At 40.8% G+C, this 20,599-nt stretch overlaps 1 protein-coding gene across 3 annotated transcripts in view; it reads left to right on the top strand.

Moving 5' to 3' along the window:
• SHROOM2 (shroom family member 2) overlaps positions 1–11,733 on the top strand; it is a 123,115-nt gene extending 111,382 nt beyond the window's left edge. For all 3 annotated transcript variants that reach the window (XM_027639168.1, XM_027639177.1, XM_027639187.1), the window contains 2 exons: positions 3,526–3,798; positions 8,914–11,733. In XM_027639168.1, coding sequence (XP_027494969.1) covers positions 3,526–3,798; positions 8,914–9,180 — 540 coding nt within the window. In that variant the 3' untranslated portion in view covers positions 9,181–11,733. The remainder of the gene's footprint in view (positions 1–3,525; positions 3,799–8,913) is intronic.
• Positions 11,734–20,599: the final 8,866 nt, after the last annotated feature.

Raw genomic sequence — 20,599 nt, 5'->3', positions numbered from 1 at the left:
ATATTTGAGGGGGCTGTTGTGTTTTCTGTTAGCTCTCTGTTTTATTTTAACCTCCCTCTGCCACCTCTGCATCGCACAGTTCAATACACCATGTACTGCCAGGGGCATGGTATGTCTGCAGCAGCAGACCTTCCCTTACCCTCCTGCCCCACACCCATTGAATCCAACAGCTGTACTGTTTAGACAAATTAAGGATTTCTCTTCATTTCAAGTATAATTTGGTTTTGTCTGGTACCACACATGATGGTCACATTCATCATTTTTGCTAGAATTAGTTTCATTCTCATTAATTGTAGGAGAGAGGGAAAACTGAACCTTTCTTGTTTGCCCAACAAACTAAATACTAAAACTTTTATAAGCAAAGGTACCATTTATTGGTGTTGGTTTCTTAACAGGAAAATCATGTTCACCCTTTTCATACTCCTCCATCCATCCCCCCAGCTTTAGTTACACAACACTAACCATAAGAGAGAAAATTTTTCTTGAAGAGCTTTTAGCAGAACTCTTCCATCTTCTCTAGGTACGTGTGTTGTTGTAGCCACACACACTGCTATTTACTTCTCTCCCTGCTCCTCCACATGCAGTAGGATGGAGCACTCAGTTCAATGGGCTTTCATTATGGATCTTGTCAGAAAACATATAAAATTCAGAGTAAGTGGGTCAAGGCATTTTTATAAAACAGAATATATAGCTTGGCCCAGCTTCATGTATTTGGCAACAGTTTAACAAGGGATCGTTAAGGACTTGAACACTTTTTCTTTAGTTATTTTAGAGGGGGTGTACACCCAGAACCTGTTATTTGATTCCTAGAAACTGGGCGGTTCTGTTATGAGATATCTTAATTGCAGTCCACTGTGGAATGATTGCAGTATTTGTCATTTTCTGCTTTGCAAACCAGAAATGTGTGGTACTTCTTTTTTTACTTTTGAAATAAGTATAGGAATTTCATATAGAGTTGTTAATTCTTTTAGTTTTATTTTTGGGTCGATCCCTGTATTCGTAGCTAGCAGGAATGGAATGTATGTGTCTCATGTACTGAGTTTAATGTAGTTTTGCCACAATTATAAAATACTGATCAAATGTTGAAGATGCTGCAAGAGTGATTTTTGTAGCAAGGAAAATCCATGTGTGGCTGAGTAGGAAGTTTCCCCTTTGCCTTTAGGAAAATTTTGACAGTTTCTGAAGAGTATAAAAATAATTGAAGAGTATCAAGTTTTTCCTGGTTTTAGGCCTGAATTCCTTAGGAATGGGGTGGTGAGCTGAGAGCAGAGGATAATTTACATAAAGCATGCCAAGCAGTGAACCACCTGAGCAACACTGCTGAGCTACTTTCTGTGTTGCTAGTCAGATCAGCAAGAATTACTGGGGGAAAAAATAGGTTTTATTATTTTCTCGTGTACTGGTACAGAAGTCACAGCTATAAATTATTCATCTGCCAGTTTCAAGATGCAGATTGTAGCTCTTCTGGCTCAATAGATGTTAAACACAATACAGGTTTTCTGCTGGTTAGCGAAAGCAGAATGAGCACACAGTTGCTGCATGCAGGGGCTGTTTCGTCTGGGTAGGAAGCAATCAGTGATCATAAGCCAATTCTTAATAGATATGACACTCTTAGTATTTATGGCCTTCTCACCTGCAAAATCAGTCCCTTAGAGGCTGGCTTCAGCTGCTTGGGGACATCTAAACAGGATGTTACTGGGAAAATGGCTTCTTTCTGTTTTTTGAAAGCCAGAAGCTGAGAGAGCTGATCTGGACTGTCAGACCAGATCAGTAAACATGGAGCACACATACGGCCTTTTTTCATTAGAGAAAGTTGCAGCACAGCTGCAGAAGTGAAAAACTTGAGATAATAACATAGGGTACAATGGTATCCTGTTGTGTTTCAAATGGTGAAACAGCAGCATAGTGCATGTCATCGCAGGGAAATGAGAGCATAGCACTGTGACCTACATAATCCAAATCAAACTGCATTTGCATTGAGGGAAGGGGGGGAAAAATCAAATCCTGCAGATTAATCAGTCAGTAAAGCAGGCATCTGTAGAACTGCTTACTACCTTAATCTTTTGGGCACCCGGACTAACAGATAGCCCAAATCCCGATTAACCTGGACTGAGTACATTAAATCAAAAAGGAGAAAACCAATGTGGATAATCCATGGGTGAATTTCTACTTTCAAAAAGGATGCTGAATTTTCAGGGTGTAGTTGCTTTCTGTTAAGATGGCAGACTGTTTTGGTTTGGTTTTTTTGTTCCCAAAATAAATTGGCAATGACTGTTCAGTGGCAGCTGCTATCAGTATGTTTCTCAGTAATCACGAAGGCTTGTAATCAGATTTGCATATAGAAAGCAGAGTTCCTAAAGAATGCCATGAGTAATTTAAAAAGAAAAAAAAAGGGCAGCGGGTACTGTGAAATAATGACCATTTTAAAGGATGTAATTTCCATTCAGAAATTGCACTGAGGTGTATTTTTAGAGAATACTTTGGGAATTTTTCTTACCTGAAATTAGCTGAATACCAAATAGGCATCTACATTTAAATGAATGAGGCATTTTTAGGATATGATTCATCTCATGTTAGGGTAGACAACTAACTGAACTGACTTCCACCCCTTGTGCACAAGTGAGAGCTAGTGGGTGACTAAGGAACAGGACCTCTTGCCCAAATGCAGGGAAGTAACTGGGCAGCACAGGCTGACCACAGGTTCGCTTGAGGGAGAAAATTTGCATTCTTTGTCTTATTCTGCCTGTGATGCACCTGACATGTTTTTTCTCAGGCAGTGGGGGATTATAGTACAGAAGCCCCCCCAAACTGCAAGTGAGGTGGTATATCCACTTGGCATGGGACAGAGGCGGCCAGAGACTCTTGCTTGGTCCTTTGGAAGAGCGACTTTGCACAGGGCTGCTTTGTACAATACAATGGCTTTTGTTCCCTGTTCTGTGCCATAGGTATTATGATCTCCCCACAGAAATGTTGTACGGCACTGTTATCACTAAGATTTTCTCAGGGTGGAAGGGTTGCTATTGGAGGAACACTAATATTATGCAAAAAGGAAGAAAAAGCTAGACAGTGCCCTAGTTTTAACTGTATCATGTGGAAAATACAGGATTGTTTTTCTGGTGCTGTGTATGTTCCTAAGTGCAGTTCTTCAGCAAGGTGTTATGGACGTGATATTTAGAGAGAAAAGGATGTGCTGTACTTTATGCTGTTCCATAGCAGGCTTTGAAGCTGTTCAAAGAAGAAGCAGGAATGCTTGTTTATGAGGTGGAATTCCTTCAGCTTTTGCCACCAAGGTAATTTGCTTTAATACAGGTCTCAAGCTAAGCATTGTAGAGCCATGTCCTGAACCTTTGAATCCAGATGCATAGACCTTAGACATATCCTTAGATATGTATTTATTTGTTACACACTCATTGTCAAAGCCTCATGGGAATTTAAAATGTATTGAAGTGCTAGCTGACATGACTTTCAGAAGGAGGGAAAAATGCAGTAGTGCTAATAAGTTCTTATCTGCTTTATTTTCCACAGCAAGAACTTATTGACAGCATTAGTAGGAAGCTGCAGGTGCTGAGAGAGGCACGGGAGACGCTTCTGGAAGACATCCAAGCAAATAATATACTGGGGGAGGAGGTAGAGGCCATTGTGAAAGAGGTTTGCAAACCAAATGAGTTTGACAAATTCAAGATGTTTATCGGCGACCTTGACAAAGTGGTCAACCTCCTGCTGTCCCTGTCCGGTCGTCTGGCACGGGTGGAAAATGCCCTTAATAACCTGGATGACAGCACTGCTCCAGAAGAACGGGTGAGAAAGGCCAACAATAATATCACTGCATTTACTGAAGCTGGAGTGGGGGCTTTTGTTTGGTTTTGTTTATCTACATTGCAGAGCTCAAGAGGAGGGATAACGAGTGGATAAATCTCATCAGGCCATTTGTTTTAGATTTCTTAAAACTTTTCTCTTTGCCTTGGTTTTCTTGGAATACTAAAACTACAAGCGGCTTGCTAAGAAAAAGTGGGTTAGGGGTGCACCATACTGGAAAACAGACTTCTTAGCAGAAGTTTAAAGAAAGAGGGGGGGTCTACTGATAAGAGCTTAGAAAGGAGGCAAACAAAAATATTCTAACAATTCAAGATGGGAAAAGGAGTGTTGCAGAAAGCTTACAGACTTCTTTATACTCAATGATCGTGATACAAATCTATAAAGTAGTTACAAAGAAAATGTTTTTCAGCTACTACAGCTTCCTCCACGATGCTGCCTAGCAAGGAACAAGGGACAAGTCTTTAAAAAAAAGGTGGGGGGACTGCAGAGGGGAGGCATTGCAAAAAGAATTTTTTACTAGAAAACATGTTTTACACAAGCAGAATGGCCTGGTAGTGATGTGGAGGAATCCCAGAGATGTAAAAATTTCAGGAGAAGGAACATTCAAGGTGCTCTTACCTCCTGGATCTCACCACTACTTGCAGCAATTTATCTTCAAATCCCATCAGACCTTAGCTGAGAAGGAGATAGCTGGCAATGCAGATACCCACCAAAGGAGAGATGTAGATATGTGTGAAACTTAGGCTAAAATAAATAGAGAGGGTGGAGGGTGTTTGTGTGTCAAGTGATTTTAACTTCTACGGTTTAATGAATGTGAAGTAGGATTTTTGGCTTGTAGCTGTGGACTGAAATGCCAACAGTCCACCTAAGTGTTGTAACAGAATTTTTTCCATGGGCTGTGGCTTCACGGTGTGTTTGTTCAGCCTGCTCCACTGTTTCACCCATAAGAACCAGTAAGGGATGGGACTAATCTGAAGCTGTGCTTTTGCTGTTTGACCCTAACATACTTGTTTAGTGGCGGTTCAACCCCCTCTCTGACTGAGGCAAAGGGAAGGTATTTGACAGCTTATTAGAGGGCAGATCAAAGTTTCTGGCACTTAAAGAAATTTAATCCCTCATTAGATGTTTTTTTTAAACGTGGTTGCAGTTGCCTAATGGGGAAAGAGCTACCAGATGATATGTGCGTATAGGAAACACAGTTTGAGAGCTGTGATAAAAATAGCTTACTGGCTAGGTCTGGAAAAGGAAGATGGTGAGGAGGTGGTGTAGTAAGGACAGTCAGAAATCTTTTGCGTGCTCTGCTGTCAAATTTATGCTGGCAGAAGTCCAAATCACTAACGTATTTTAATCCCCATTCATCTTCTCATCCACTGACAGCAAAGTCTTGCCATAGTAGCATCAGAAACCCATCACAAATCATCAGGAGAGGTCCATCCAGAGATTGATCGAGACTATCCCTGGAAAGAAAAACTTGGGGGTGTTTGTGGATGACTCAGCAATCTGCACTTGCAGTGCAGAGAGGCAAATATGCCCTGGGCTGCATCACTAGCAGGGTGAGGGAAGGGATTCTGCTCTTGTGAGACCCCACCTGGAGTGCTGCATCCAGCTCTGGGGCCCACAACACAAGAAAGATGTGGACCATGTCCATGGAACATGTCCAGAGGAGACCACTAAGTTGATCAGAGGGCTGGAGCACCTCTCTATGAAGACAGACAGAGAACTGGGGCTGTTCAGTCCAGAGAAGAAAATACCAGGGAGATCTTAGAGCAGCCTTCCAGTACCTAAGGGAAGCTTACAAGAGGGCTGGAGAGGGACTTTTTACAAGGTCATGTAGTGATAGGACAAGGGGGGATGGCCTTAAGTTGAAGGAGGGCAGGTTTAGATTAGATATTAGGAAGAAATTCTTTACTGAGGGTGGAACTGGAACAGGTTGCTCAGAGAGGTTGTAGACTCCCTATCCCTGGAAATGTTCAAGGCCAGGTTGGATGAGGCTTTGAGCAACCTGGTTTAGTGAAAGGTATTCCTGGCTATGGCAGGGAGGTTGGAACTAGATGATCTTTAAGGTTGCTTCCAACCCATACCATTCTGTGATTCTATGAAATATATCTAGAAGTGTTGGTCAGAGATGTTTCTCAGATGGATCAAGTCCTGGGGTATTTTGACTATAAATCCACTGCGTGTAGAGTTACATGTGCATTTCTTTGAATTTAGACTGGTGCTTGTGGCTTTTTTGGTTGTCCTTTAGTATCTTGTAGGTCAAATGATAATATTTGGTGAACCACTAATGTTCAGAATGAATGAATGAACCACCATACAAACAAAACAGGGGATTTTACTTCCATCCCTGGGGATCACAGCACTGATTTTTTTTTTTTTTTTAAGGCTGTTGTTGTCTAATAAACATTGCTTTGATAGCTTTCCACTTTCTAGAAATCAGCAGCAGCTTAGCAGATTTTCTGAACAGAACCAGTCAAATAATCACTGCTGAATTAATTTCTGACCACTAGATGCTCTGTCATAGGCCTTTTTTTGCCACAGGAAACAGTGTCAGGTACTTCAAGTTTAGCTTCTGGAAGGGACTTAATCTGAAAGAGCTACGAGCCCCCTCCCTTCCACACAGTGAGGCCAGTGTCCTCTCATTACTTGTCCTGTGTGTTGAGAACACTGAAGCACTGAACCAGCAGTGAATCCACAGAGGTGATCGGGTGCCTAGACCCCCAAGACTTGCAAGACCAGGGACAAGTACCAAGGATAGTAGTTTAGGAACTGGATGCTGGGAAGTCAGATGCATGGAGGGAGTTCACCTTTGTATGGCTGTGGTTCAAAACAGCAAACGGCTCTTGAAAAAGATTCTCAATAGAAAGAGTGAAAGATTGTTCTATCAGAGGAGCTTCAGATAACCTGTGTTGGCTGGGGCTTCAGAGCAGTGCTAACTGCAAAAAAACTCTTCTGCACTCTGCTTGGCTTTAGTTGGTTGAAGATGGTCAGATAAAACCATCTGACATCACTTACTCTGTTAGCCTGGGTGAACCATTTACCCATTGCTCAGAGAACCTCCTCAAGAATGGTGACTTGGACCTGTTACAGTGTGTTTCACTTTACCCTTCAAAACAGGTTTTCTGGTGTCAGTCGTCTTTGACAGAGGTAAAAACAAATTCAAGAGGTATCTCATCTGCTTTCTTCCTTTCTGCATCCCACTTTTTCCTTAGGTTTTTCCTAAACCTCCACAAGGGCAGAGGTACTAAGATGTTATGAAAAGTTCATAACATAAGTAGTGTTGGCTTTTCTTAAACTTATCAGGTTATTCGTGTTCATCTGAAAGTCATATCATAGGCTTGGTAGAAGAAACCATGCAACTTAAATCTCAGGAACTGTTATGAAGGACTAAACATCTGACTGTTCTTGTGTATGTTGACAATGATAACAAGTGACTTGAAAAACAGAGCTGTTTCATCACAGGGTTATGTAGGTAACTCTACAACTGAGGTACCAGCTGGTTGATATATGCCCTCCTGTGTTCATCAAACTCTGTCTAGTTCTGTCGCTGCTACTCAGTGTACACACAAGCAAGGCTGCCCTGGAGAGCAGTGTAGCCACACTCCCTGGGCCTGTCTGCTAGTTGCACTGGTGAATTTAGGAGAACTGTAGTTCCATGACTTTCCAGCAGATAGTTCTGATTGCAACTTGCAGTGGGATTTTTTTTCCCTGGCATAAGCTCAAAGGGAGATTAAACTTTGTTTTTTCTAATAGTGTGTGATTTCTGTGACTTGTCTTCCTTAGCTGTGTTGAATCCTGAGTTAATCTAAGTTATGTATTTTATGTACATTGAGAGCACAAATCTGAAAACATTTTGCTCTTAAGCTTTGACTGTCTATAGAAAAAGAGGCAGCACAGGATATGTGTGCAGCTCTGACAGGTGGGTTTATTAGAGCTCAGTGGTCTGTATCCCCCTTCCATCTTAAAAGACTCTGTATAGTCTGCAAAACCACTTCTCAGTAAATCCTTCAGGCTTATTAAGCTGCATATGTGATTTAACAGAAAGTGGAAATGAATAAAATGGACGCGTTTGTTTGAACAGACTGAGGTTTATTTGAAGACAGCTTCTCAAAGAAAATTCATCTCTGGAGCAAAGCTAACAGTTATGGATTGGTGCCTCTTGGGGCACTTTTTAATTAAGTTCACAAGTCTGCACAGGAATTCTTGTAGGCCAGCTGTGCTCTGTCATTGGAAAAAGGCAATCACTTCTAGGCAGACATCTGAAATAGGTCGGATTAATGATGCTCCTGTTTCTTTCCATACACTGCTAAAGGAGTGTAACCGAATGATTCAAATGGGACTCAGACAGGTTGACGGTGTAAACAGGGCGAGAGGAACCTCAGCCTCCTTGCTCGTGTTTGTGAATGGAATGGACAGCACAGCTGCTGTCCTCTTTCCTTGTGTGTTTCTCCATTCAATCTCCCTTTTTCCTATTTTGTCTCTTGTGAAGCCACAAAGCAGAAAGTTTGTAGCCCTTTTTGGAGAATGCCTTTTTTTTTTTTTTCTTTTTTGCTTACTTTCTGTTCTCTTGCCTCAGCTTGCTTTCTTGCTCATGTCTGAAGACCACACGACTTCACGTCTCATAGGGACAGAGTGTGGATGCAGCAGAATTGCTAAATACAGTGTCAGAAGCTGTGGAAGACCAAATTGCTCCATTAATTGGTCTGTTTCTGGGGTCTGTAACCGCAGCTGTCAGTGCTGTGTATTGAAGATGTAAGATGTTGCTGAGTGAAGTCTTAATTTGAAGAACTGTTTTTCAAAGGCAACTGTATTTTATACAGCTATTTTGAACTATTAAATAATAAAACAGTCTTTGAAGTAATTGCTGTTGAGGCCAATAGAAATTAATGGTGCATCTTTCATTGATTTAGTACATTTTTTTCTGTTTGTTAATGCATTTTATTAAAATAAACTTTAAGGATCACTCCTTTTCTACCTTTCTAAATATTCAGGAAAGTCTTTGTCTTTGCAGATAAAACAGACTTGAGACTTAAACACTGAAGCTGTTGTCCCAGCCTAGTGAACCCAGTGAATTTCTAACTGTTTTTCTTTTCTCCTAAGCGGACATTGGTAGATAAGCAAAAGCTGCTGACTCAGCAACATGAAGATGCAAAGGAGCTGAAGGAAAACCTGGATCGTCGAGAGCGCATTGTCTTTGACATTTTGGCAAACTACTTGAGTGAGGAGAACTTAGCAGACTATGAGCACTTTGTGAAAATGAAGTCGGCCCTGATCATTGAGCAGCGGGAGCTTGAGGACAAGATCAAGCTGGGGGAAGAACAGCTGAAGTGTCTGACCGATAGCCTCCAACCCGAGCGGCTCAAATAAGGGGACTGGTTTGACCAACCATGTGAAAAATGGGAAAGAAGGAAGGAAGGGGATGGGTTCCAAGTATACAAATGAGTATCTTGGCTTGCCTGAGTGTCTGGTAGAGAAACAAGTGCACAAGAGAAAAACTCACAACAGCAATAATGCTCTTTCATTTTTTTTGGAATGATATATTTAATTTTTTAAGACACATTTTTATTGCTGGACTCTACAGCTGTTTCTCATTGCTTAACTTGCAGAAAGCTCCACCGAAAAGGACAGACTCTTAACCTTTCTGCTCAGTACATTTGAAGTCTGTGGCAGTTGTGCATGCAAACAGTGATTTTTAGAATAGGCTGTATACTTTCTTTATGTTCAGATGCTGCACAGACTGCTGGGAAACCCAACAACAATTCATGAACGCACACAAATTTAGAAGCTCTACATTTAGTGGGTTTTTATTTTTTTTTAAGACACATTAAATAGGGGAAGCGTGTATCTTATAGCTAATATATTCAGATTGCTGAAATCTAGTGTCACTCTGATCCTGTGGCATCAGACACTTTTTTGTAATATTGTATATAGGATGGCACTTTCCCCTTGCCGAAAATAACTTTAAGATCAGTTTCAGTTAAACGCTTTTTAAACCAGCTTGCAAATCACCTAATGACTACCTTGCTGAAGATTTTTTTTTTTTAATTATTTTGCAAGACACATTTGTACACCCTTTTAATGCAGTGCAAGTGATTTCTTTACCAAGTTGTACTTGATTTAAGAAACAGGCTGGAAGTACTGTGCTGATTTTGTTCAAAACATTTTTCATCTAAATTATTTAGAAGGCTTGTTAGCTCTTTTTTGTGCTTTTTATGCATGTTTTTATTATTCTTCCCCCAAACCCACAACCCTTCATGAAAATAAATGTGGGTTAAGGACACTGCTTCTATTTTTCTTCTGATTGCTCAACATTGTGATGGTTTTATACAGACAGTTAAGTTATATTGAAGTTGACCTACATAATGCTGATCATTCCTCTTTCTCAGACTACCGAACGCAATATAAACACTTCTGCCTTGTAAATACTGTGCATTACTTGGAGCAACTCTGCTTTGTAGCTGTGAACAGAAGTGGGGCTGTTTGTTTGCTTTTTCCATTGCACAGCAATAAAGGAGAGGATACTAGTTCACAGTATCAGATTACTGCTTGTATTCTCATAATACTGCCCTTGACTTATAACAGATGATTTCCAGTAGCTCCAAAAAGAGGTGCTAACTCATGTTTTAGTGCAGTAATAGGTTATGCTGACTTGCTTAGATGCCTACAGAGAAATTCTGTAGTGTCTCAATGTCACATTCTGTGTTAAGATAAAGTTTTGCAGACAAAGTCTTGGGTGACTTTGTGTATATGCCATTTAGTAAACATTTATCTCTCCTCAGACAAATAGGTTCCCCAACAAGCCATTTTCAAGGCTGATGTGAATGCCAGTCTGTAGCTAAACTGGTTGAAAATACAAGTAGTCAGCTGTTGAAAAGAGAGAAGAGACTGCTTCCCACTACTCCTGCAGTATGGCAGCATTCACAAGAGTTTTTCTGTCCTCCTTACTTAAATTCTCTCTTCTGTGGGGAGAGAACTGGAGAGGTGCTGATCAATGAATTCCTTGCGAGCTGGGGAACTGGAGAGCAAAAAATCCTCTGGAACTAGTTCCTTTACAGAGAGGTGCAAACATTAAAAGGACTGTTGCCCCCTGCCCCCACCTTATAGTGCACTACTTCGTATAACCTGGACCAAATCTTTAATTAAATGATGTTGATGTGTATCAGCTGAGGTCAAATGGAGCTACCATTTTACATGACCTACAGCTGACCTTAGTTTCTCCCTCTTGTTCAAAAATGTAGTCTTCTGACATCTCACAGTTATATGCTGCTATGTTCCTAGGACAAGTGATCCCTTTGTCCTTAAACTTATCCCTTAACCATAACAGACCCAAAACTAAACATAAATTATGCTTGTCTTTTAGCTTGGAGAAAAGTGTGCATTGTTTTATCTGTGGCATTTTAAAAATTTTACATATTGTGGTTACTCTGAAATGTGTATGTGAAATGTGAATAATAATATAATTGCAATGTGTTTGTATACAGTACTTCGAGTTAGATCTCTGATAAAAGGTAGCAATATTGTGAAAGCTGTATCTATTATCCTTTTCACAGAACAGTTGCGTAGACACCATTTCCTTTCCTTTTTTAAAACTCTTGAAAATCTCACCCTGGGAAACCTGAAGGTGGTTGCCTCCCAATGTTATATGTAAATCTGTAAATAGCTATACTGTTGCTTTTTGGAAAAATCTGGTGCTAATGTTTTGCCTTTGGCATCCTGGGGATGGCCGTTTCTTCATCCTTTGTTCTTCTCAATTCTAGATCTCTTTGTATAGTGAAAAATTTCCACAGTGCTTCTTCAGCTGTTTGGATCCTGCAGCCCAGAGTGAAAATGTACAGTTTTCCTGCCTGACACTTAACACGTACCTACTGACAAATGGTATTGCTTGACTTTGAGAAAATAAACTGTATATTTCAATGTAGAGTTATTCTTTGTGTACAGTTTTAATGTCGAAAGCTACTGCTTTGCTTGGCAGTGTTGGCCATCTCATAGTGCCTGTCAACAGTGCTTTGAGCTTTTAAATGCCAGGCCAGTTATCTCATGGTCTGAAGCAGCTTGCTGTCTTTTTGCAGCTTTTTTCACATGCTGAGTAATCGATCATTCTCAAGGTCTCTGTGTAAGTACCAGAAATGTGTTCATGTCTATTTAGTATTTTAAGTGTGTGAATAGGAGATGGCAGAAAGGAAAATGTGTTATGAAGTAGATAAAATAAATCAATCTTTCACCACTTATAGAGTATATACCAGGGAAGCAGCTTAGACTTTTCCACTTGGGCAGTTACACTGTTTCAGCTTTATCCCATATTTAGAATTATCTCAGTGGTGCTCAAGATTTTTTGCAAGAACAGATCACTGTGAAGTCTCCATCTCTTAACAGACTTCCACAGAAACTGTTTAATTTCAATGTAATGGGGATTCTCAGATTAACTGCATAATCTTCTGCCTTATTGGGAAACACTGCCAAGTGTGCCCAAATTCTTAGTGGAGGTGACCATAGGTCACAGGATCATAGCTTGATAAATCATCCTGGAAATTGTCTTTTTTTTTTGTAATTGTAATTTTCTATGAAGGTGTTTATCAAAGAAACTATCTGAGAAAAGGAACTTAGGGAAGGAAAAATTCTTTGTATCTGTAGGATTTTTCTAAACTTCCTTTTCACCCCTTTCTTTTCCCTCTCTCTTTGTACACAGACCCACCTGTTAGTGCCTGTTGTCATGAGCAATAGGTATAATCCAGAATAGCAGCTCTAGGGGAATAACAGTCTAGTTTTTGTGTACTATTTCAATTTAAAAAAAATTGTTTGTCTTTTAACTGAAATTAGGCTTTTTGTTTTCTGTCGTGGGGTGTTTGAGACCCTCAGATTTCAAGAGTCACCATTTAATGGTGTTCTTTCCTAATCAAGCTCTAATGATTAATTTTGGTATACTTTATTGTCTCAGTTTTTACAGCTGAAGTAACCTATTGACAATTCAGTAGCTCTATCAAGGCCTTATGATACACAGTAGAATACCAACTATTTTAGTGTCCAGTCATTTATTGCAGAAGTTCAGAGGTTTATTCTAATTAAGGGCTTCTCAGTTTTTGAGAATTTTTGGACTATAAATTGTTTTTTCTACATACTGGGGTGGAACATGCTCACAGAGTAAATGTTATAAAAATTAATAATTACGTCTTTGAAGTACTGCATTATATATTGTTAGTTGTCAGCAGTGGTAAATTGGCCATCACATTTACTTACCACAGTTCCAGTCTGCAGCTTAACTAATTACAATGACCCACAAACTGTAAGATGGGTTACCCATGTGAATTAACAATTCACCCCTGAAATCTTTGGATTCGTTCTTCCTACCTGCTGTTTGGATAATATTTCTATGAATAAAGTGTTCAATTTGAAGTAGGTTAATTTAATACATTTCAGAGGAAAAAATGAATTTAAATAAATTCAGTGCAGTTCAATAGCAGAAGGTAATTTCTCACTCAGACTACAATAGCACACCTACAAGTGTCTTTTCAAGATGGGCTACCTTAAAGACCTTTTTCTTGGTTGTAACCACGTGGGGCAATGGGCAGTTGTGTATCTTAGGCTGAGTTTTATTTTAGTCAGAGCAGTTGACCCTTTCCTGAGAACAAGGCTAGTGAAATGCCTTTTTTTTTTCTCCTATGTTAAAAATCCTCACAATGGCTTCATTTTTAGATGCTTTGATATCTCTGCTTTGGAGGCGGTCTACTGAATTTGCCAGAGGGAGATGGCCTTGTGACTAGGCTGTGCCTTTTGCTACTGCCAGCCATGTCAATTTTAATTGAGTCTGTTGATATAAGTCAAGTTCTCCCTTCCTCTTAATTCTCCTTGGTTCAACAAACTGCTCACTGGGGAAGTTAACAAGAGACTTACACACTGTCAGTACCTGTTGCTTGCTGCTGCTTTTGACTGCCTTGTGTGGTGCTGGCCAATGCCATGGATGGAATACCAAGAATATCTGGACTCCTAATGCAGTGGTTGCTGGCACCTTTTCTGGGGTGAAGCAGAATGAGGAATTATGTCTATCTCCTGCTCACTAGGTGTTATTTCTTAACCTAAAATAAAATAGTACCAATGGAGAACATCCAGATTCCCACTGCATGTCCTCTTTTATTGGAACACTTTAATTTGCTGTTTGTGGTTGCCTGTCTAAACACAAGAGAGATTTTAATTAAAGCAAATGGATTTGTGACTGAAGCTGAAGATGTACAAGGTGGTGAAAGATATAGAAAGAATAATCATACTTACTTTCAGTAACATAAAATCTCGAGCAAAATGGCATCTCAATGAAGCCTGCATGCTACATGCACCAGATGAGAACAGTCAAGAATTTTAGATCTGTATTCATACATTTTAATGGGATTAGTGAAAGAAAGACTTTTCTTATGCACATACCAAGTTGCAACTGCGATAACTAAACTTTATTAATTCCGAGCAATTTCTGTAAGAGGAGCCAGTATTGCCTCTGGGAAAGGTGTGGTCTGAGACATTACCAAGAGTTGTTAGTTTGCTGATGTCGTTGTGACAGCATCATTTGCTGTGCACCTGATGGAGAGCGTGTTCTGTGAACTGGGTAATGAGTGTCTCGTCACAAGAATTTTACCGAAATGCTGTTTCGGCAGAGCTGTAAAGTCCAAAAGCCTGAGAGGAATTAACAAAATCTTCCAATGAAGATTGTTTCAAGCCTTTAGTTTCAACATCTGTTTCAATTCCCAGCTGTCTGCTGTTCATAGTGTTTGTTACTGATAAATTAGGCTTGTGTCTTTTCTAACAGCCTCAGAGAAATGTAAATACAATGAGCAGTAGCAGGCTAAATAATAAGCAATGGAAGATAAGATTGTTTATCTCAGTATCTAAATATGAAAAGCATGAGTCCTGTGAGTGCTATTCATAGCCACTCCCAGGAGTTACAGCTTCAGCAGCTTTTTCACACAGGTATGGTTCCTCCAGAGATAAAAAGGGAAATCAAGCTGTGATGATCGAAGTGGCCAACACTGGAAAGGGGTGGAGGAGTCATTCTTTTTATTAATGAGGTGATACAGATCGAAGGGAAGTGAAAACCGAGAAAACCTGGAAGGATCAGTGCCCTGAAGGAAGAAAAACTATACCAGTGGTAAAGTGCTTTAGAACTGTGAATTTCCTGTTTTTCTTTCTCCTTGTACGTGATACAGCAGAGCCATACTGTCTCCATATGCTAGGGCAGGCTTTTTTAATTACTGTAGTGTGAAAAAACCTTAAAGCATCTTTGAAAATCAAAGTTACAGGGAACAACTTGCAATTTTGGAATCTCAGATCTCACTATGTGCAGAGTCTATTATGCTGTTCTGTGCATTCAGTTCTGTGCCTCTTTCTTGGCTCAGGAGACACTGGCACAGCTCTCTGGCACTGACAGCATTAAGGAAGTTATCCTTTGAGGAAGAAGTCATCCTTTCTCTATGGTCCACCTAAATTCACTAAATAGCCCAGCTAACTAGGCATGCTGAGATGCTTTAGTCACACAGGCTGGGAGATGAGGGTGTTTTCCATCTTGGAGAGCACACTGCACATTTACTGAATGAGTGACCAGGCCTATTCTCTAGGGTTTTGCTTCCCTAATTGCCACCTCTTCAGAGCTCAGTTTAATATCAGGTGTCTGGTTGAGGGCAGAGCAATACCCAATTCCTCTTTAAGCTGGATCATCATGTGCTGCCAGGAAATCATGATTTAGACAGCAAGAAGCAAAGCAGATCTAAATATTCAGCCTTGGCATCTGGGTATTAATAGTGAGTGAAGGATTTTGGGTTTCTGTTCCCAGGACCTTCTTGCATAGTTCACGGTAGGCAATCAGTGAATTAGAGAACAGAAATAGTCCATGGAGAAGGGTGACCAGAACGTGCCCCAGTGCCCTGCCAGATCACAGAAACGCATAGGTTGGAAGGGACCTTAAAGATCATCTAGTTCCAACTCCCTGCCATAGGTAGGGACACCTTTCACTACACCAGTTTGCTCAGAGCCCCATCCAACTTGGCCTTGAATAGTTCCAGGGATGGAGGCATTGACAGCTTGTCTGGGCAACCTGTGCCAGTGCCTCACCACCCTCATGGTAGAGAATTTTTTATTAATACCTAATCTAAACCCACACCCTTTCAGTTTAAAGCCATTCCCCTTTGTTCTGTCACTGTATGGTCTTGTTAAGAATTCCTTCTCCAACTCTCTTGTAGGCCCCCTTTAGGTACTGGAAGGCTGCTATAAGGTCTCCCTGGAGCCTTCTCTTCTCCAGGCTGAACATCCCCACCTCTCAATCATTCGTCATAGGAGAGCAGCTCCAACTCTCTGATCATCTTCCTGGCCCTCCTCTGGACCCAGTTTAACAGGTCTGCATCCTTCCTGTGCTGGGGACCCCAGAGCTGGACACAGCACTCCAGGCAAAATCACCTCCCTTGACCTGCTGGCCACGCTGCTTTTCATACAGCCCAGGGATACATTTGGTTTTCTGAGCTGCAAGCCCACACTTTTGGCTCATGTCCAGCTTTTCAACCATCTCCAGATGCAGGATATAATATCAAGCTCTGAATTCAAGCTTAAAGTGCTGTATAATTGCAGCATAAGTGCCAAAGGTTGTTGATACCACTGCAGATGCACCTTTGTCCTGTTTTTTTTTTATAGTCCGAGGTGCCTGGGTTCAGACACATATCAGTTTTGTCCAACTCCTCAGCATGCGTGGGCTGCTAGATCTGGATTGCAGTTTAGGGATATAGCTAATGGCCTAAATTAGGAGCCTAATTGGCCTTGATTCTCTTGGTAACCGAGCTAGGGAGGGTTGCTGAAAGAACTTGATTCAACCCAAATATCTCTCCTCCTCTTGGCAGATAAAGCTAATTTAGGCATTGAAATCAGAAGTGGGATTAATCTGTGCCTTGGGGCGCTAATTTAGCATTAAATTCTAAAAGCCAAGGTGGTGTGGTGTGCAGCATTAATTGCAGGTCTATTTGTCAACTGCTTGCACGTACTGAATCTTTTTGGTTTTAGTACAGAAGATATGTCTCTGGCATTTAAGACATAGGGATTTTTACAAGACTGTTCAGCTACCCTGTTCTCCAAATCCTGTGTGTTTGTATACAATTATAGTTTGAGAATTTAAAAAAAAATAGCTTTTCTTCCTATTTTTGCTGCAATATGGAAAAAAGAACTATGTGAGTAAACTTTATTATCTCACTAGTTTTGCAAAGGTGGAGTTACGTAGACCAGCATTTCTGTGCGATGGGCAGTTCCAACACACCAACAAGAGATGATTACAAGAGAAGCCCAGTGATAATGGTCACTGTTTGCCGCATATATGGCAAACAATGAAGAGGAAAGTTGTATAGAGCAAAATTGGTAGTCTGGGTGTGTTCAAACAGATTATCATTTCTTATGGTGACATGCAAAGCAATTAATCAAAAGCAAGTGGTGGAGATCACATGGCCAGGGGGATGACATATAGACCAGAAAACAGTGATTCTCAAAAACTGTGTGGGGTTACAGTGAATGAACAGCTCACATGAGCTCTAAGCTCTAAAAAAAAGGCTGAAACAGTGGAATATGGGGAAAGAAGTAATTTGCGATGCAATATTACTGAAAATTTCATAAACTTTCTAAACTATTGTGTCTAATCCCACTATCCATGTCCAATGCAAAGGTGTTGAAAAACTGGAAAAGGAGAGAAGAGGCTCATGTAAATTATTAGAGAGTAGAGAGAGTATCTCATAATAACACAACCCAAGAGTACTCACTGATCAAAACTGGGATTTAAAAGTTGCTGTGTTTGTGCTACTGAGCATCATATACAACATGAGACTTGTTTAAAGCAGAGGAAACCCTCTCAAGAACCAGCAAGTACAAGACAGATACATGAAAACAGAAATTAGGTGCAAATGTTTAAGGGTGTCGGGAGTGCAGTGCTGTTGTCATGAACAGCAGCAGGGAAAGTGCAGTGTGAAGGTTGGCCATAAAGTCTCTGGAAGTCAGGAAGCTGGGAATGAAGATTTTATGGTCACCATAAATCCACCTTTTGTGTTTGCTGTTCTTACGTTACACAGTCAGATACCAAGGTGTGACTACTTCAGTAAATATTTAGATTGCCTACAGTTTTATAACTGGGGTCTTAAAAGAGCAGAAGTAATTATAACATGTGGCTGACAGGTCAGGAAAATAGATGGGAATTTTCAAGCCCTTGGCTTGCAAATGGGGCTTGAGCACTTCAGGCAGCATGGCTCAAACTATCTTTTTTCTTCCATTACAGACCCTGTCCACACATGTACCTATAGGAATTGCCATAAACTCTTCCCCTTATACCAGTTTGATTAGTTACCAAGTTTACTTTTGTTTTTTCTCATGTGTTCTGAGATTATATATGAGCGTGTCTCCTACCAGTGGTCCTGTACTGACCAATTTAGCTGTCCTTAAAAACATTCCCCTGTTCATCAGCTCTTCCAGGTGCTTGTCCTGACTTTTTGAAACTGTCCCCTGCATGTACTGGAGCCAGCATCATTGGAGAATTGATGGCCTTTCATCTCCTTTGCCTTGTAATTTGTAAGCTGGCTATGGAGTGCTTTGAGGGAAAGTTTGACACTCCTTTGCCCCAATGCCCAGGTAAATGACAGACTAGCACAAGGATGAAAAGTAGAGCTGTCTTCCTTTTGAGTTGGAGTTGCTGCAGTAAAACACTTTTGAAAAGCAGCTGCTCTTCACATATTTAAGGCATTTGCCCTGTCTGGAGCTCTTTATGAAACTACATCCTGCTCTCCTTACTGACACCCAGCTTGTACCAGTAAGGTTGTTCATAAGAAATCTGTTTTACTTTCTGCAGTATCCTATTTTATCTGTGTTCTGGGTCACCAGAACATTTCTATTTATTTCCTTCTGCAATAATCTAAATAGAGTACTGGTCAGATGAAAGATCACAGTGATTGTTCTAGTAAGACAATAGCCAGAAATTGGGGCAAAGGTACAGAAACCCTTTTAGGGTGTCAGTAAAGATCCTGAAGATCATCTAGCTGAGATCCTGGCCATGGTCAGCTAGTGAGCAACTGGTGATTCACATGTTTCTCCTAAAGTAGTACTTTAATAGTGCCCCATCGTTTGTGCAGGGAGTTAATTTGTAAAGCTGCTAAACCTTCATGCTATGTTACCAGCTAAAGGTTTCTACTGATCTCTAACTTTCGTTTCCTCTAATGAAACTTCATAGCTATTTGATTTTCTTGTTACTTCTAACAGCTGATAAGAACAAGCTGCTAAAGCAGCTCTAATGAAGTGAAAAAAGGCCTGGTGGTGTAGCACTGCAGCTCCTTCACAGTGCAGAAGCACTGCCAAGGCAGAGTGAAACCCGAGTGTGACATGTTGATAACATCCTCCCATCAGGTGGTCTTTTCCATTGGCTCAGAAATGTCAAGTCTGAGGGAAATGTCTTTGTTAAGCTTTGAATGACCTACTTTTGGGTATCTGGGAATAACCAGGAGCCTACCCAAACCACAAGAGTGCATCTAATTTTAGCAGCCCTTCATTTCATGCATGCAAGCTTTTGTTCTGCATCTCCAGGAAAAAAACATTGGTTTCTTGCTGAGCCAGAAACAAATCTTATTGGTTTTAAATCAGCCCCTTGTCGAGTCGCGATCACAGTAAAATCGCCCCTCTTAAAATTCTTGAGTCTGTAATAGTCGTCTCAATTTTGCTTCAAAAACTAATATTGAGCCCATTCTAAAGGATCTACAGTTGCTGGTCTCTGATGAAAATGTCTAAACAACATATGCTGGAGACAGTCTGGGCAGTTGTGTTTTGTATGTCCCCACTTCTCCCTTGTTTTTAAATGACCAACAGTAAAAGGCTCGGCTTCTTTGTCGGAAGTTTCTGAGGGTCTTCTAGATCTGTTATAAGGCAATCCAGGGAAAGTTAAGGACAAAAAAAAGAGATATTACTGTGTCAGCAGGGTCTCTGAGGACACTACTAGTGGTGTAGATGGTGGACAAAAGCTCTCTGACATAGTTTGGACAGAAGAAGCACTAAAAAGTATTTGACCATTGGTAGGGATATTAGTGCTGCACAAGATTGTTTGAAAGGAAGCAAGTCCGGATGTGGGTGAAGCACAGGCTCCCTAGCTCACAATTCCTAAATTGGACATTGAACAATCTCTCTTGCTAGGAGGGACAACATATAATCTTCCTCTTATAATGTCAGAGTCCACTGTAGTGCTAGGCTAAAACACGTCTAGATCTCACCCACACTGGACAGAAAAAAATACAAGTGGAACTAACACAGAGGATAGTAGAGACTGAGCATCGTGAATGTTTATTTGGGACTTCACAAAACAGAAGAGAAATCAAAGCCACCAAAATACAATGACATAATGACAACAAAACTATTACCATGTTCTCTGGAGCCAGAGAACTTCCCAGTCAATGGGATTAACCATAAAAACAAACAGTACCTGCTGGCAGCTATAAACAGGGTCAGTGTAGTTTGGGATTGAGTTAAGTATCTGACAATGTGTAGTGTTTCCCTGTGGAGCCCCTTGAGGTTGGCAGTAGGTGCCTGTCTTCAGGGGCAAGCCTTGGGCAGCCTGGCTACTGCACATCCCAGCCTTAGCCAGACTTGGTAGGATAGACAGTGGTAATCACTCTAAAAGCAAAAGTCAAGGAGTTAAAAAATTGAGCTCTTTGCCATGCTGTGACAAGAGCACTACTGCCTCAGGGTCATTTTTAGGAGCACAGGAAGGAGCCTCCAGTGGCTGATTCATCCCATCACCTCTGGCCACCTC

This window comes from Corapipo altera, unplaced genomic scaffold (genome assembly GCF_003945725.1).
Source record: "Corapipo altera isolate COAL_440 unplaced genomic scaffold, ASM394572v1 0, whole genome shotgun sequence".
NCBI lineage: Eukaryota > Metazoa > Chordata > Aves > Passeriformes > Pipridae > Corapipo > Corapipo altera.
Note: the sequence above shows the minus strand (reverse complement) of the source record. Positions and strands in the feature narration are given on the sequence as shown.